The sequence below is a fragment of the Centruroides sculpturatus genome, unplaced genomic scaffold (genome assembly GCF_000671375.1).
Source record: "Centruroides sculpturatus isolate CEXI.00-Female unplaced genomic scaffold, Cexi_2.0 scaffold233, whole genome shotgun sequence".
Lineage (NCBI taxonomy): Eukaryota > Metazoa > Arthropoda > Arachnida > Scorpiones > Buthidae > Centruroides > Centruroides sculpturatus.
In genome coordinates, this window is record NW_019384616.1 from 357,586 (window position 1) to 375,512 (window position 17,927).

A 17,927-nucleotide genomic window follows, 5' to 3' on the forward strand; every position below is an offset into this window, starting at 1 on the left:
ACACTGAAGAATTATCTGTATTTTTTTTACCTGTATCCTACTCAGTGTGTAACAGTTACAAGCATCAACTACATACTGAGAGAGTTTGTGTATGTGTGTGTGTGTTCTAAGATTATAAATTCCTGTGTTGTGGTGCTAAATGGTGTTATAAAAGACTTGATTTAATCAGTGAAGACTGAACCCATTTTTTTTAGTTTAGTTTTTTGAACTTAATTCTGTTAGTTGGTTCATGGGGAACCAGCAGGAATGGAGACAACTCTCTTATCTGGACACTTGGAAGAGAGACTTTTTTCTGGAAGTTTCACACAACTTTCTTCCTTATCTGTCTGTTTGACTCAAATACTGCTTTTCAAGCTCTTACTTTTATGTATACCACGATTACTAGAATATAAGGTTGGAGAAGTCTTCCAAAAACTGTCTAGAGACAAGCTCTGCCACCAGGCAATGTTATCAACAACTCAGACCTACTTTCATCCAGAGTATGTGGCAAAATGCGCAATATATTTAAACTGTACACACAGCATATACTGTATCATGAATATGTAGCTTATAGTGATGTATATGAATTAAATGTAATTTCATTGGATAATGAAACTGTGATTTATGCACAGTTATTTATGTTAAACTAACAGGTTTTAAACTAAATACAATTATATTATTTTTATTAACACAAAATATCAGATTCTTTTGTTTTTTGATTTAATCAGTTTTTTTTTTATTTTGTATTTTTATTTAATCACTTACTATATTTATTTTTGTTTTTATTTCTTTATTTTACTTGTATGGTAACATAATTATGTTGTAAGTTATTCTATATTATAAACCTTCATATTTTTAATTTTCTTTGATATTCAAATGTTGTTTCAGCTGACGATGACTTGTGAAATAAGTTGAAAACATTAATAAAAATTAGAAGTTCCTCTGAGATAAAAGTTTATTCTATTAGTTACATACAATTTAGATAGTTTCCTAGCATTTTTAATGGCCACTATGTCACTTATAGACTTATTAACTTCTCTTGTGAAAAAATGAATTCTTGTGGTTACATAAAACTGAATTATGTGTGTACATAATGATACTATTGTACATAATGATCTTTACATCCTAAAGTGATTAAGACTAAGTTGCTATCTGTTACAATATCATCAAATATTCAACAACAAATTTCTTATCTTCTTATATACTGAGAAATGTGTTTTTCATAAAACAGTAGTAAATGCAACAGCTGTTTGGATGTTGCATTGGCTTTTAGTTATGGTCAGCCCTGCAATTTTCTCTCTTGGTTCCTTCTGCTTCTGGGAAAAATAGTAGAAATTGCATCCTGTCTTAGTGTTAGTTGTGTGAGATACGCAGTGGGTCAGGGGTTAATCTGGTACTAACCACTTAATCTGCACAGGCTGGTAAAGCCCGATCTTGGAGTCGTAGGATGGCTAGGAGGGCAAATCGAGTGGGGAGTGCATCGGTAAGTCGACAGGTTTCCTCGGATAAACAGGAGACAGGTTTAACAAATAACAAAATAAATGTTTATTCTATAACTAAAGTAATTTACAGGAGTATACAAGTTACTGATTATAGCTTAGATGCAGATAACATAAATTTATCTATAAGGGAGCTGTAACTATTCACTATGCCGCGTGAGAGTTTACAAAGAGAGTTATATTGGCGGTCAGTATACCTTATGTCGGAGGACGGTATGCGACGATCCTTCTGGACTATGGAAGCTGGCTGTCTGTCACAGGCTTATGTCTTCTACCGGCTTCTCCTTGGACAGGATCGGGATGGGAGACACTGTATTCAGACCTTCCTGAGGATCTCGTAGAGGGATGGTCGCACTGAGGGGACGATTGCCCAGAACTTCCCGTGACGATCGTTTTTATACGATCGTCGTAGGCACTGAGCCAACAGGTCGTTCACTCGTTATGCTGACTAATTAGCACGTGCACGTTGACTAAGTGACAAACGGATGATGTGTAAGATTCCACATCCAATCTATTTCCGTTATATTTTTTTTTCATCCTCTAATGAAAAAATATGTTAACCCTAAAAATTTTCGAATTAAACCCCTCGGGCTCACAGTTGTAAACACTTCTTCTTATGTTTTCCTCCTTAATAATTACATTGTTTGTCCTTATAATGTAACAACTATCAAAATACAACTCACAAACAAAGGAGTTGGTGATTTCAAAGTTTCTTGGTATATTCATTCTTCATGCATTTTGTTTTAATGGATCTCTTAGAAACGAAAATATGACACGTTTTTCTTTACAAGAGCCAAAGTCACTTTTACATCAGGGAACACAGCACTTAGAAGGCATTATTACATCAAAACCAAACAATTTCTATATTAACAAACCCTGCTATAGTAGTAAGCAATGTGGCCTGACTTGCTGGTAGTGCTGCGCTGGTGGCAAACTTTGTCTCTAGATGCTTTTTCCACAGACTTCTTATGGGAGTTCTTCAACCTTATATTATAGTAATTGTGTGTTTACATTTAATAAAATTTGCTATTAATAAAATAATGTAATAGATAAAATAACTTTTAATACAAACTACTAGACAATTACTGGTACATGTAAACACCACTGTTTACATGTACCAGTAATATAACTAAACTTATATTGAAATATTTATATGCAACAGTGGCGTGCAGTGACATTTGATGAGAGGGAAGCTGTGTTGGCTCTGAATAGAATCATTGGAGTGTTATATGAAATTTTGGTGTGTAGCATCCACAAGCTAAATTGCATGAGATTGGTGCTCTGTAAAGCGCATGTGCCAATGTGTATAATCTGGCTGCTTTACACGATTCAAATATTTTTGCCATGGAAGCTATCCCGTATTCTACAATACTGAGCTTTCATTGGAAATATGCATATATGGATTTATATTCAAATATGCAATAGCAATCTTATCATTGTTTTTCACATGTATAGAAATTTGTAATAAGATACTTAATGCGGTTATGATAAAATAATAATTTTAATTAATTCAAAATACGTTAAAATATGAAATTAATCGCACAATATGCATTTATATTTTAGAAAATAAAAGGGAAGCGGTACTTCCACAGATTTCATGGACAGCACGCCACTGATATCCAATTATATTTATAGGCTATTTATTATAATCGCATTAAGTAATTCAAAGTATGTTAAAATATGAAAATAATCGCACAATATGTATTTATATTTTAGAAAATACAAAGGAAGTGGTGCTTCCACAGTTTCCATGGACAGCACGCCACTGATAAAAACTAAAGTCACTAGTGGTAATACTGGCTTAATAATCAAATAAACCACTTCATAAACACCAAGATCCAGAAAAAACAACAGATTTTACTGCAAACAAATGTTTTCTTCTGTATACAATGGACATTGTTCTACATAAAGAATATAGATTGGAACAACAAATTAAAAATTATAACAGAAACAAAATCAAGGTTCAAGCTAATTTCAAAAATGTTCTGTTCTAATTTTTAATTTGTTGTTCCATTCTGTATTCTTTATGTTAGCCTGATGACGTCTGTTTATAAGAAAGAAAACATTGGTTTGCAGTAAAATCTGTTCAGCTTTTTAACTCATTTGTCAGCTCAAATGGTCTGATAAGGTTGGTAGGTATGGAAAATTGTATTTAAATAGGCCTATAAGATAAAATCAATACTAAAAATAAATATATATATACATTTGCACTTACATAAAATCCAGTATGTTATAATAAAAATAAAAAAAATAATAATACCTTTATGTCCTTCTTTACTTTATAATTTCCAACAATCATCATCATCATCATCACTGTTATATGCAACCAATGAAGAAAATGTACATTAAAGAAGAGGTCATAATATTAACCTATAATGCTGTTTTTAGTTATTTTCATTTTAATCAGCATAAACACAGTAGTAAAATCATATAAATCTACATAAAATTCAAATTAAAAAAGTTATTTGATGAAATTATTATCAATATTTTTATCATAAAAAATTTGCCAATTATATTACTATAGTGAATCGGTTTTTTTGTAAGTTTTAACAAAAAATATTTTTATTGTTAAAGAATTTGCTGAAGTTCTTCTATAAAAGTAATTTTGTTCTTATTTGTTTATATCAATAATATTATCAATATTTCTATTTAAATTTTATTGCCAATATACTAAAGAGAAGATTTTTTTAAAATTTTGTTTTTTTAGTTTAAAAACTTTTCCAAATGCATATTGGTTTTGCTGAACAAAGCATTTCAACTCTTTTTTTTAAAAAAGAAAATTTTATATTCCTTTTTAGCAGAGTAAGTTGTACATAATAGAAATAATTTGTTTTATATTCTAAAATAATTAGTATCCAGAGGTGTCCTTACATTGGGGCATGTGCCCCCCTTTGTCATCAAGTTGCCCTTTTCTTAATTCCTAAGGGAGCTCTAAGGTTTCATTTTATATTTAAATTAGTTATTCATTTTTATCACAAAAACTATTTTACTGATGACAAAATAAAAATAAAATTAATTGTTATTAACTGAAAATTTGATCTAGTAGGTTGTGACTGTTCAGTCAAATACTCAGATATCACTATTTGATTAATGTGATTTTGATATATATGGTAGCATTGAAGGATTAATTAACTGTGTTAATCAAGGGTTACCTGTATATACACCAGTATACATATATATTGTATACTCTATAAAATGTACTTATGGTGTCATTTTTTATAGTCTGCAGTGCTGCTGCTAGTACCAATGTAAAATTTAAATGAATATACAATTTAATCATTACTGCTGTATAATATTACTGTATCCTCAGTTTTAAGATTTACTTATCTGAAATAGAGATAATATTACAATCAATAGTATCTTACATTTGTTGTATAAAACAACAATCAGCAGTCATCGTAAATAGATTGTTATGTTTTATGCATCAATAATAGACTTCAGCTAAACTGCTCAATGTTCACATAAGTTCAAATATGCTATTTTAGTAAANCTATTATACAGCTTATTTATTTATTTATTTTTTTTTATTGATTAGGCAAAGCTAGTTCTATTTCGCTTTTCAGTACAGGTAGCCCTCGGTTTACGCTGGCTCAATTTATGCCGATTCACAATAACACAGATGTGCAATTTGCTGTTTTGCTGTGTAATTCCCTGATTTTCCCTATGCTAGACTGATTTTCATTTCAGTGTTGATGTATTTACCGAGCCGTGACCCTAGATTCGTTAAAACAAAGATTTTTATGAATATACTTATTTTTTCTGTTTAACATTATTGGGTATGTATACCCATGCATTCAATTAATATTAAAATACTAACGTTTAGGTACCCACGAGTCAAGTTATTAAACTTAATAGAACAATAAATGGTGTCCAAATCCATAGCATCGATGAATGTATTCCATATCAGTTTGTTCAGGAAAACACCTTACGATGCAGTTGCACTTCCAGCAATGACAAACTATCGTTAGTGAGACAAATCTACTTCTTGTTGGCCAGATGATATGTTTTTATTAGCCAGACGATATCTATCTCTCCTTAGCTACCATAAATTTTCTTGCTCAAACTGACCTTATATATGCGCTACGGCGACTGGTGGTTGACCAATCAGTGTCTCCTCTTGTCTGTAGCTCTATGTTGGGTTAACGTATCATTTCAACTATGGAAAGTTTGATGGATGAACTTTGTGAGTTAGACAATGATTGGGAGCGAAGTACAAATGTAAAAAGGAACATCATCGCATCCATTCGACCATATTCTGAAATTCTCAATGAAAGAAAACAATTGAAATGTAAACAATTAAAGATGGATACTTTTTCCGAAAAAATGACTAAAACTAATCCGAAAATAAAATTTTTTAATAAAAACATTTCACTTTATTTTATGATAAAATACATTTTAAAAATTAAATTTATATGCATTTTGTATTATATTGTATTAATAAACAAAATTATTTGCTTATTTTTCACTTATGTAGAACCTAACCCTATACCTCACTGTAAATTGTTTTACATCAATTCGATTTGTGCCAGCTTTTTTAGGAACAGAACTGCAGTATAAACCGAGGGCTACCTGTACTAGTGTTTTAAATTTTATGTGGATAACCCTTGGGTTATTAATCAAATAGATTTTCGTTTGTCTAAAGTCACTAGGAGGATCTTTAGAAAATATGAAAAATTTTCATTCACTACAGACATTCTTCTGACATCATGATTTTTCCTGAAGCTACCAAAGATACTTATACACATAGCTTGCCTTTAGGTCTTTAATATTCATTTTCTGTGCATCACTTTTCCCTTTATTAGAGATGCGTAAGATAATATTTTAATAAATGAATGTTTGACATTTAAAAACTACTGCTTTTCAAATTTGTCTAATCAAAATGAAAAATTTTTTACAGCATTTTTTCTTCTACCAATCAAAAATATTAAACAATATTTGGACACTATATTAAAGCTGCTTTTTTCATTTTAATTTATTAAGGACTAATAGTTGCTGCTATGAAAGTCTCAACAAACAACATTATTAAACATCCAATAAAACAAAAAACTAACACTTTGGATTTGATTAAATAATAAAAGCTGTTAAGTAGGTTAAAACTATACTATAATAAGTCATTGAAATTTTCAAAAAATCATTTTTGGTATACATAATGAGAAGAGACATTTATTTTCAAAATTTCTGTGATTGCCATTGTCTCAGATATGTCTGTTCTCATTTTTCTCACTGTAGAAATTGGCAAACTATGATGGGCATAGAAAAATGGCCTTCTTAGTTTCCACATGGCAGAAAGAGTTAACAAAACAATCATAAAAACTGCAGGCCATATGAGATTCCATAATTTGAAAATTCTAACTTTTAGATTTAAAATTTAGATTTGTAAAACTTATTTAATTCAGTTGGCTTATGTACTGTAAAATATGGTAATCTTCTGAGAATTTTCTTTAAGAATAATAAAATGTAGTCAAAATAAAAATTAATTAATTTAATTCTATTTATGTTTTTGTAATTTATATTTGATAAATTTAATATTCAATCATATTTAATTATTGAAATATATTTTAGACATTTATATTTTTTATAATTAATCATTTTAGTATAGTATCTATAATAAATTTATGGTAAATACATTTAAAACATTTAAGAACTTTTGTATCATTTTAGGATCTGTTGGTCCCCCTTTACCTAATTGTCATATAAAATTAATTGATGTTCCAGAAATGGGTTATTTAGCACAAAATGATGCAGGAGAGGTAAATTTCATATTTCTAATAATTTTATAAATATAATATATTCTATATTTTGTATTTATTATTTTTAAATTAATTGTTTTGTAATGTGGTGTTTGAGCAAAAAAGTACAAATAAATACTAATTAGATATTTTGACACAAAGTTATTTATTATTGCTTCAAACAGGTTCGTTTTTCTTTTTGGATCCCAACACTACAAATAGTTTCTGTACACATAGGCGTTACAATCTGATCAAACAAACAACAAGTTAATTGAGCTCCGCAATTATACACAGGCCAAAACTTATAACTAATCCTTATACTACTTACAACTAAGGAAGGAAGAAGAGAATAGACAGATAAAAATAGTTTAAGAGGAAGATGGAAATACCTGGGATTTTCTTGTTCGTAATCTTGGGTGGGACATTGCTTTGGCGCTTTACTTGGAACGTTATTTCTAGTCCTTCCTGTAGACCTTTTTATATTTTGGAAGAGGAAAAATTTTTCTGGGCGATATAGTAAAACATTATATTAAGAATAATTAGATATTTTATTCGTTATATCGTACAATAATCAAACAAATAACATTATACTAGTGACTAGTCTATTCAATGCAGTATGAATTTGGCGTTAGCCTTGGCCCTCGGAATCGGAATTTTGGAGTGAAGGGGGCGACGATTCGTTANTGACACGCTACCAGATATTGATCTCAAATCTCTATCAGATAATAGACTTTCACATTGGCAACGTGTAACAAAAATGACGCAAATCATTTGGAAACGGTGGACTAATACATATTTAAATAATTTACAACAACGGAATAAGTGGATGATTGAAAGAGAAAATATTAAAATAGGGACATTAGTCATTATCAAGGAAGATAATATACCTATCTTTAAGTGGTTAGTGGGAAGAATTACAGAAGTTTTCCCAGGGTCTGATGGTAAAGTAAGAGTTGTAAGTGTAAAAACAAAAAATGGTGTATTTAAACGCAGTGTATCGAAAATTTGTGTTTTACCTTTGGAGAACTGAAGTTGTGTTTTGTAAAAATAAAAAATTGTTGTTTTGTAAGTATGTAACTTGTTGAACCTTGGAAGGTTCAAGGCGGGAGGATGTTAAGTTCAGTGTAACATGTGTGAGACATGTGTCAGGTGTGTGGATGTCAGCAGGTGGTGATGGACAGTCCACAGCTTGGTCACATGTGTCAGGTGGGGGAGATTGCCCTGTCTAGTTAGGGGTGGGTAGAGTGAGAGTGTGTGTACTGACCAGGGAGCTAACAAAGTGAGTAGCTGTGTGGCTGGTCCAGTATTGTAACTATCAAAAAATGGTGGAGTGCCAGAGAGTCACTCGCTGATTTGGAGAAATTAAAGTGTTTTTGAGGCGGGTTAATAACTTGCAATTTCAACCATCACATTAAATTATTAAACATAATTTAAAATAAAATTATACTAAAAAAACTAATTTTGTTGTTTTTTTTAATTACCTTATTAAAAATGCCTTTTTCAATTGTATCAGGGTTGCGGGACACTTGGCTTTTATTAAAAGGGGTCGCCACCTGAAAAAGGTTGGGAACCATTGTTCTAATGATTTCAAAATTTACATTTTAAACTGAAATTCTGTAAAACAAAAAAACTTGTAAATGCTTACTTTTATGTTTTTAAAAATTTAATATGTACTGTATATTTTATTATTGATTTAATTAAAAATTACTCAGTTTTCATTAAGACTAGGAAAATATATGGAAAAATTAAACATAAAGTTAAAAAAATACTACCGAAGTTCATTTTGCAAATGTTTTTTTTATTTGGTGTTATTTTTGAAAAAAGTAATATAATCTAAATCAGATTTTATATATTTTTTCTTAAATTAGTTAAATTATTAAACATTTTTCTTAGATTTGTATTCGAGGACCTGGTGTTTTCAAAGGTTATTTTAAAAATCCTACTGCAACAAAAGAAGCATTGGATGAAAATGGTTGGTTGCATACAGGAGATATTGGTCGTTGGTTGCCTGTGAGTAATTTTTTAATTTATTTTAAGTAGTTTACATTTTAACAATACAGAATATTTTATCACTTTGTGAAAGTTAAGGATGTACGAGACAATTATTCCAACAAATATTAAGTAAACAATAGTTTATTACAACCAGAATTAACAGGTAATACAGTGATGCCCGTCAGAGACACATACACAGATAGATATATATAACAAGTCTCTGTTCTCGTTCGGATTCTTACAATGAGTTGTTCTCACGATACGGATTCTAATTACTAACTTATAACTAACTTATAACTAACTAAATCTAACACTACACTAAGGAGAGGAAAATGAAGGAAGGAAAAGTATACTGGTATTTAGCACAGGAGGTCCTGATTGTGGTTTCTGATGATTGTGGGGATTTTGTCGATCGACTTTGGAATATCCAACATTCCTGGTATGATAATTGTCACTTGGGTTTTGTAGACCACTATTTCTTATTGGACAAGTCACTAGTCCTTTTCTTTTCTTTTAGGACTACTCGATACTCAGCACGTTCGGCTTGTTCTTTGTCCTTGAGGTCCAACTTAATGTCCCGACGATACTTTCGCAACCTCTTCTCTTCGTCGCCCGGGCAAAAAGTGTCTTTCTCACCCCTTTGTTCTCCTTCTGTACCCCACGGGCAGGGCCCCTCCCTGTTCACGTCGATAAGCCACCAATCAGGACCCACGAACTTCCCGCTCCTGTCGGGTGACCGGAAATGGTCATTAGTAGAAAGAAGAAGAAGGAAAAGAAAGAACAAAGAATTCTAAATCTAAATACTATAACTATGTATATACAAAAATGGCGGACAGCCACAACTTCAAAGTTGTTCAAAAAGCTGTTATATTTATTTATAGAACAAACAAACACTTCTAAGACTGATATTTATGTTAAAACCAAATCTTTAGTAAGTGAAATCTTTATAAAAAAAAATGGAACAGTTTGAATAAATGTAATATCAGTTATGTAAAAGAAAAACTAATAAAATATTTCCAATTTTTTAAAAATTTATACGAATAATAATGTATAAAAATGATAAGAATAAAAAAAAATCATTATAGCTAAGTATTTTGTTGTCAAGGCTATCAAGAGCTTGTATGGGATTGGGGTAGAGCATGCCCCTTTGCCCTTTAGTGGTCTCTGTTTGCCCCCTTGTTTTGAACAAGTGAAATATGTAGAATGTTTTACCTAACATAGAAACAGTCTTAAAGGTTTTCATATTTGTTATTAAAAATAATATTAATTTGTAGGGGGTAGGAATCACTACCACTAAAAATTAGCATTATTTTTAATAACAGATTCCAAAGTTTTCTTCAGCCCCAGGGAAAAATTCCCAGCTTACCTTACTCATAATTGTCCTGTTTGCTGTTATTAAGTTTTGATATTATATTTTTTATTTTGTAAAATTCAGTTATTAGTATGAAAAGTTAGATTTTATATATAGTTTTTATGCTTTCTTATATAGAATTAATTTAAATCTGTTAGATTTTTATCAAAAACATATAAAAAAATATTAATAAAATGTTAATTCATGTTAATATTAATAAAATAGGCCCACCAGTGGCTGAGCGGTTCTGTCGCTAAACACTGGGAGTTCGGTTGTGGGTTCACACCTCGCTCGGACGGGCTGGCCACGTGGAGTTTTCTGGGTTTTCTCCACATCTGTAATGCCTGAATAGGGGTCAGTTTCCTTTAAAAAGACCTCCCGGAAGACTTATTTTCATCATTAGAGCTGGTAACTGGGGGTGCCACTCTGAAAAAAAGAAACTTCCCCAAGATTTCTTCTCCATGGTATTTCCTGGAGATTGGAAAGCAACGTCAAATGCCAGAAACCAAATATATATACATATATTAATAAAATAAGAAAGTATAATTGGATATTATTAATATCATTTAATTATACAGTATGTAAGTCAATTTTATCTAAAAGGTAAAAATAATTGTATTATAAAATCAAGTTTTATAACTAATCATAAAAGAAAATTTTATTATAATTGTTAATCTAGCACAAGGATTTTCAAATACTTACATAATCATTTTTTCATAAATATTTATGTGTATATTTTAATTTTAAATTAATATTAAAAATAGTAGTTAGTAATATTACAAAATTTTAATTTTTTATGAATTTTTACTTTTATTTTACTCTTAAAAATATTTAACTTTAAAGTTTTGTTTTTGCTTAATAAATTACTAAGTATAATATTTCAGAATGGATCATTAGCAATTATAGACAGAAAGAAGCATTTGTTGAAATTATCTCAAGTAAGTAATACATCTCATGTAATAAATGAACTTTTACTGTAAAATAATTATATCTTATGAGATTACATATTTTTCAATAAAATTCAACTAAATTACAAAATTATTTAATTTAGATAATTATATTAAATTTATATTTTTTATGTTTATAGAAGAAAATCTTAATTTTCTTAAGATTTTATATATAAGTGTTTTTAAGGGAATTTTTGTATTGAAAAATGTTTAAATATTTTGGAATAATTTTGAGGTTTTTTGAATATTGATTTTCAAAAATTTTATGATTTTTCGTTTACTCATTAACTGAAACATTGCCTATTAGGATTGGATGTTGGTAACTCAATTCTGTGTAAAAAGAAAATAATAATTTCTAAATTGTCAGAAGTTTAAAAGGGAGACTTTGAATGGAGAATGGAAGATTTGTTTGATTTAAGGATATGCTTTTGAAATGTTTTGAGAATGTGAGAAGTCGGGAGTTAGAGAGTTCTAAAAGCCCTCAGGTTGGTAAAACCCACTCACGTTGTCACTGGATAGCCTAATCTATATAATGTCATCGGGATTACAAGATCCTTTCGACGTCAGAACCTGACACCAGTTAGGATTGAATGTAATTGGAGTCCACATCAAGTTAACTAAACTAATAAATTTAATAGACAAAATAAAGCATAAGATACAATATACAAGCTACAATTATAGTTGTATGCATTCACAAGCATATGTATATGAGCCGATATCAATGGGGTAAACATCCTAGGCTATATATGAATGCTAACTTTGTTTCTATGTCAATTGAGAGAGAGTTTACATCAATCAGAAAATTATTGTACCTCTGCCATAGTGGCCATTGTTCTCGGAGCTAAAATATCTGTGGAGGCGGTTGAGACAACACTTGCACAAATCAGTAACAAATAAAGGTAATCATTTGGGATTATGACTATGGCAGGACAATTCTGTGTTGTCGTCTTCTGAATATGTCTGCCTATCGTATGGCAGGATGAGCTGAGACTATCTATGGCTTCTGGGGATGTCCACATGCAAATGGGTGCCTGGCCGTTATATCCCTCTTTGGTGTGGGAATTTGGTCTTCTGACCTTTTGCTTGTAGTGATGACATCTCAAATGTGTCATTGCCGGGCCAGTTAAGTCAGTGGGAATCTGACTTGTTATCAGACTCACATTGTGGAATTGTTTAACTTTTGAAACTTTCTCAGATCGATGAGAGAGGGAAGGGACTTGTTGCATCAAAGATCCCTACAAACACGTGTTCTTTAGTTGATTGTTGATGGTTAAATAGACATCCAATTTTCTATCATTTTTAACTTCGTGGGAACTGGATAGAATGAAGGAAAATTTCTTCTAACACAAATTTTTGTTAGAAATTATAGAAAAACACAGCTCCCAGATTCTCACAAGAACATTGTTCAAATGGAGAATGGATATATTTGATTCAAAGTATCCCCTTAGTTTAGGGAACAGTAAGTGCCAAAAGTAGAATGGGATTTAGAATAGTTTTCCAAGGTAGTATCCCATTAATAGACAGTATAGTAGGAATAGAAGTAAAATCTCCGTTCATTGTTACTAAGATCTATCCTGGTATCCTCCCTCAGAAGTTAAAGGAATACTTTTTAATGAATCAAAATGGTTATATATCTTTCAAACATCACAAAGCTGGATATGTATAGAAACATAACCAAACAATCACCTTAAATAATCGGACTATAACTCCACTAATTTAATGATTAATACTACGTAATTTGCTACTAAAGTTGGACGTTAGGCACCCATAAACTCTTAACTAAATTAATAATTATAATTTTAATAGTTATTAAAATTATAATTATTAATTTAGTTAAGAGTTTATGTCGAGTTATATGTCATGTTAATTGTGGAAACATGTATTTACCTTATCTTCAGTGTGTTAAATGTTGAATAAACATTATTGTATTCAGTTGTGGCTTATCTCATTTGAAGATACTGGCCAACTCAATGACATCGTCTTGGGGTTGGAATATTTTTACTTTGCACATCATTGATTGACATTGTGAAATACCTTAAAATATACTTAAACTAAATAAGAAGATAAATCTAAGCAATTAATTATGATTTTATTTAAAATCAACTGTAAACTTCCTTTCAGATAACATTGTATTTTAAACTTTAGTAAAAACCTATCTAAATGATTATTCCCTTAAGTAACCACCCATTTAGATGATCAGATTTATTTAGAATTTTTGTCCTATAGGATTCATTATTTTTAATCTGCTTTAAGCTAATTATTCCTTTACCTAATCAATGAGCAATGACCACTAGGACTCAATTTCTATGTTAAATATCCTCTTTGAGACAACCAGTTTTATCATTCCATCTGCGATAATAAAATCAAAACCATGGGCATGTACTGTACAATGCAAGTTGGGCATGTTGCACTGTTGTATTAGGTGTAAAAATTTGTTTCAGTCTTTTTTCCTACTTTATTTTGTCCTATTTGGTTCTATTATGGAGAATATACTGTACAATTGTACATAATTTGCTGTTAATATCATCAACAATAAGTTATTTTATGCTTTATTTTTCTGCTCTTTACTTAATAAGGTAGATAAAATGGTAATTGCTGACTATAATTATGGCTAGGATTGGGAAGTTTTTGGAATTTATTTGAACTGAAAGAGAATCTGTTTAAATAAATAGGCTAAGCTTAAACAAGGTCTACCATCAGAGACAATGGTAATTGTGTTAAAATCTAGCAAACACATTTTTATGGAGAGGTAGTCATGTAATAATACTAACAACTGGGGGTTTGAGGAAGGTGGAAGCAAAATAGAATTCCCCAACTGACACCCAGTCTCACTTCAGATTGGTTGAAAAATGAAATGTCTGTATCTAATAAAAGAGAAGATACAGAACTGAAGAGAAATTCTTGTTTGTGTTTTGTATTTATGATGAATTATATAGGACCATCAAATCTATAGGATTACAAGGCAGTAGCGTGCCGTCCATGGAAGCTGTGGAAGTGCTGCTTCCCTTGTATTTTCTAAAATATAAATTCATATTGTGCAATTATTTTCATATTTTAACATACTTTGAATTAATTAAAATTAATATTTTATTATAACCCCATTAGTATCTTATTACAAATTTCTATACTATATGTAAAAAACAATGATAAGATTGCTATTGTATATTTCTAATATAAATTCATAAATTCGTATATGGATATTCCCAATGGAAGCTCTGTATTGTAGAATACGTGACAGCTTCCATGGCGAAAATATTTGAATCGTGTAAAGCAGCCAGATTATACGCATTGGCACATGCACTTTACGGAGCACCAACACCAAGCAGTTTAGCTCGTGGATGCTACATACAACACACCAAAATATCATATAATGCTTCCAATGATTCTATCCAGGGTTGGCACAGCTTCCCTATCATCAAATGTGTAAGATTTGCCGACGTTGAGGGGGAAAAAGTCTATCTCACGTCAGAATGAGCCTAAGGGAAACAGCGTATGTGGGCGGTGGCGAAGGAGGCAAATGATGCACAAGTGTTTTACAAGATAAAACCCGTTTATTTGTTCGAATTCATGCTTACATCGATATAGGATAATTCCAAAATCTCCTGGGAACGGCGAAAGTTCGTGATCTCGGTTGCAGTTCGGGCGGACGAGAAGGATATCCGGACGAAGCAGAAGTTCGTCGTTTCGTTGCGGTGTCCTCGGTGAGCGGCGGATGCACAACACAAATTTAATCACCACTGTAGGGTTAATCCGGAGGAGACTCTTCTTCGACCTTGAAGTTCCGATTTTTATAGTTTTTCCCCCACGGTTCGCATTTCGGATTGGTCCCTCGTCCCATTCCTCGCTTCCCGATTGGTCTCTCCTTTGTCTCCAGGTGCAAGACGAAACTTTTTCGGGTCGCGGGAAAGGTCCGATTCGAGGTGTCCATCTGATACCTCTTTGTCGACTCTGTTCGAGGACTGTTTATAAAATAATAACACCTGCACTCATAACTCAGGCCGTTATTTACCATTTTTGACGTCTAAGAATTTAACGATCATTTTCACCTTTCACCTATCAAAAATTCCTCTATTTTTTGTTCGAAAAGGTTTATTTCGGCCAACATTTTATAGACACGCGAGTCAAAGATCTACCTGTTTATGAGCGCTCGGGTTAGAGTTTGTCTTCCGCTAAGACATTAACAGATAGTTGACACATACTCGAACCGTTCCGAGTCTCGTTGTTTACATCTCGTGTCGCGCAAGAATTTCACGGTTTACTCGAGTTCGAACCTCGTCTGGGAACCCACAAATGTCACTGCACGCCACTGTTACAAGGTGTGATTTTCTTGGTTGGACCTGGATCCCTGCTGATATCAGCAATGGGAATGGCACTAATAAACTTACTATGACTGTGTGTGTGAAAACCGAAAGGCCCTGGGTCAAAATCGGCAGTTTTATTAATAACGTTAATATTTTGTTATAAAATATTATTTCGTTTGGGTGTGAAAAAGGACGTTTTAGAGTGGGAAAAATAGATAACAGATGTTACTTCCTTTCACAGAAGTTAGTACATCCTCTGTTTTTCCCTTATCTGCGAAAACTCTCGTTTTGATGGGAAATGTTTACCCCTCACATATCCCCCTTTTCATCCGTTCTCACGGAGGAATCTTTGCATGATGATTGGTCGCCGATCAGGACATATAGAGGAAATTTGTCAGAATTCGGGGAGTTCATCGACAGATCTGGAAGTGTCCAAACTCCCCACATTTTCCTCCTGATGACCAACGCCCTTAGACGAGTCACATAGAATAAGTCCAGAGTCTGCACTTAGAAATTATACTTTGATTTTGTGCATATATCGATCTCCCATGATAAGAAGTAAATGAACTTTATCTCCAAAGTGTCCTCTGCCTACAGAGAAGGAGACGATCGACAACTAAAACAGGTTGTATGTTTCTAACGATTTTGTGAGCTCTCTCTCGATCGCGCATCGGGTATAATATGTCTATATATCGTGTATTTTAATTGTCGTATTTATATCTCTCGTTCATTGATATTTTGTATTAGTTTTACTTTTATTGAATCATTAAATTTACTCTTGTTTGTTTTATATAAGATATGTCTTTTAAATTGTCTCTGAATCAGATCTCATAGGCGTGTTTGTCCACTGATTGATAAATTGACAAACTGGTGTCGGGACCCTGACATTTGGGATAAAGACCTCACAGTCTTGAATCCCCCTTTTACCTAAATATTACAGCCCTCCCGGTCAAACGAATCTTGACATAGGATCAGATCTCTCGATCCGAAACTCAGAGAACAGATTTCAGATAATCTGTGCCGATTAAGTGGTACGAACAATCACTAGCGGATTAGAGTACCCCCGGCTACTCTCACATGTGCATTATATTTTCATATACAGACGTATTCAGTACACAGAATTACATGTGAAACATTAATGAATAAATTTTATTGTAGTATAATTAATCAAAATACAGCAAAAACTATTTAAAAAATGCTATATTGTTTACAATCACTTGTGTAGTTTTTCAGTAGAATACAACATATTTTATTATACTGTATAATACTATGTATTACTATTGAATATAGTAGTAAATTACAGCACTCTGTCGCCATTATATTTTTGTCACCCCATTTCATGAGATTACTCCTTGAAATGGTCAGTGTTCTTAAGTTTTAGGGATGGTCATCTTAAAACAGTTCACTGTAACTAGTTAAAAATATGCTTTATACTTGATTACTGAAAGAATTATAATTTGAAACTCTCATCATCTGACTATACTCATATGGCTTTAAAACAAAAAACAATTTTAACACTGATTATAGTGAAAAAATAATTTTCAGAAATCTTGTCAGTAACTAAGTTTATCAAAAAATATCATTTTAAATATAAATTTTTATTAGGGAGAATATGTTGTACCCGAGAAAGTGGAAAATATCTACAGCCAATATGATGTCATTCTACAAATTTTTGTTGATGGATTTTCTGATCAAGTTAGTATTTTTTCATATTTGTTAAACTTAATTTTTTAAATATCGAAATAATTAATTTGATATAATTAATAAAAAATTTTAAAGATTATGTAGAAGTTTTTAAATCATTTGTTCAATTACTTCATGTAAAAGAAATTTTGTTAATTACAGGATTATTTGGTGTCTGTTATTGTCCCAGAAAAGGCAACATTTATCAAGTGGGCCAAAAGAAAGAATTTTGATACATCAGATTATGATAAATTATGCAGCAACAAAGTTTGTATTATCTTAAATCATTGAATTTTAGCAATGTAAAAATATTTACATAAACATTTGTGTTATAACAGAATGTGCGTGCTACTTTATTGAAGAAATTACACAAAATTGGAAAGGCCAATGGGCTAAATTCATTAGAACAGGTTAATTATTATTATTATTCCTTCTGTACCCCACGG

At 31.4% G+C, this 17,927-nt stretch overlaps 1 protein-coding gene across 1 annotated transcript in view; it reads left to right on the forward strand.

The window, feature by feature from the left end:
- Positions 1–7,080: 7,080 nt before the first annotated feature.
- LOC111625384 (long-chain-fatty-acid--CoA ligase 1-like) overlaps positions 7,081–17,927 on the forward strand; it is a 12,997-nt gene continuing 2,150 nt past the window's right edge. Inside the window, exons 1-6 of the mRNA XM_023368520.1 lie at positions 7,081–7,228; positions 9,101–9,217; positions 11,435–11,488; positions 17,404–17,493; positions 17,644–17,748; positions 17,820–17,916. Coding sequence (XP_023224288.1) covers positions 7,094–7,228; positions 9,101–9,217; positions 11,435–11,488; positions 17,404–17,493; positions 17,644–17,748; positions 17,820–17,916 — 598 coding nt within the window. The 5' untranslated portion in view covers positions 7,081–7,093. The remainder of the gene's footprint in view (positions 7,229–9,100; positions 9,218–11,434; positions 11,489–17,403; positions 17,494–17,643; positions 17,749–17,819; positions 17,917–17,927) is intronic.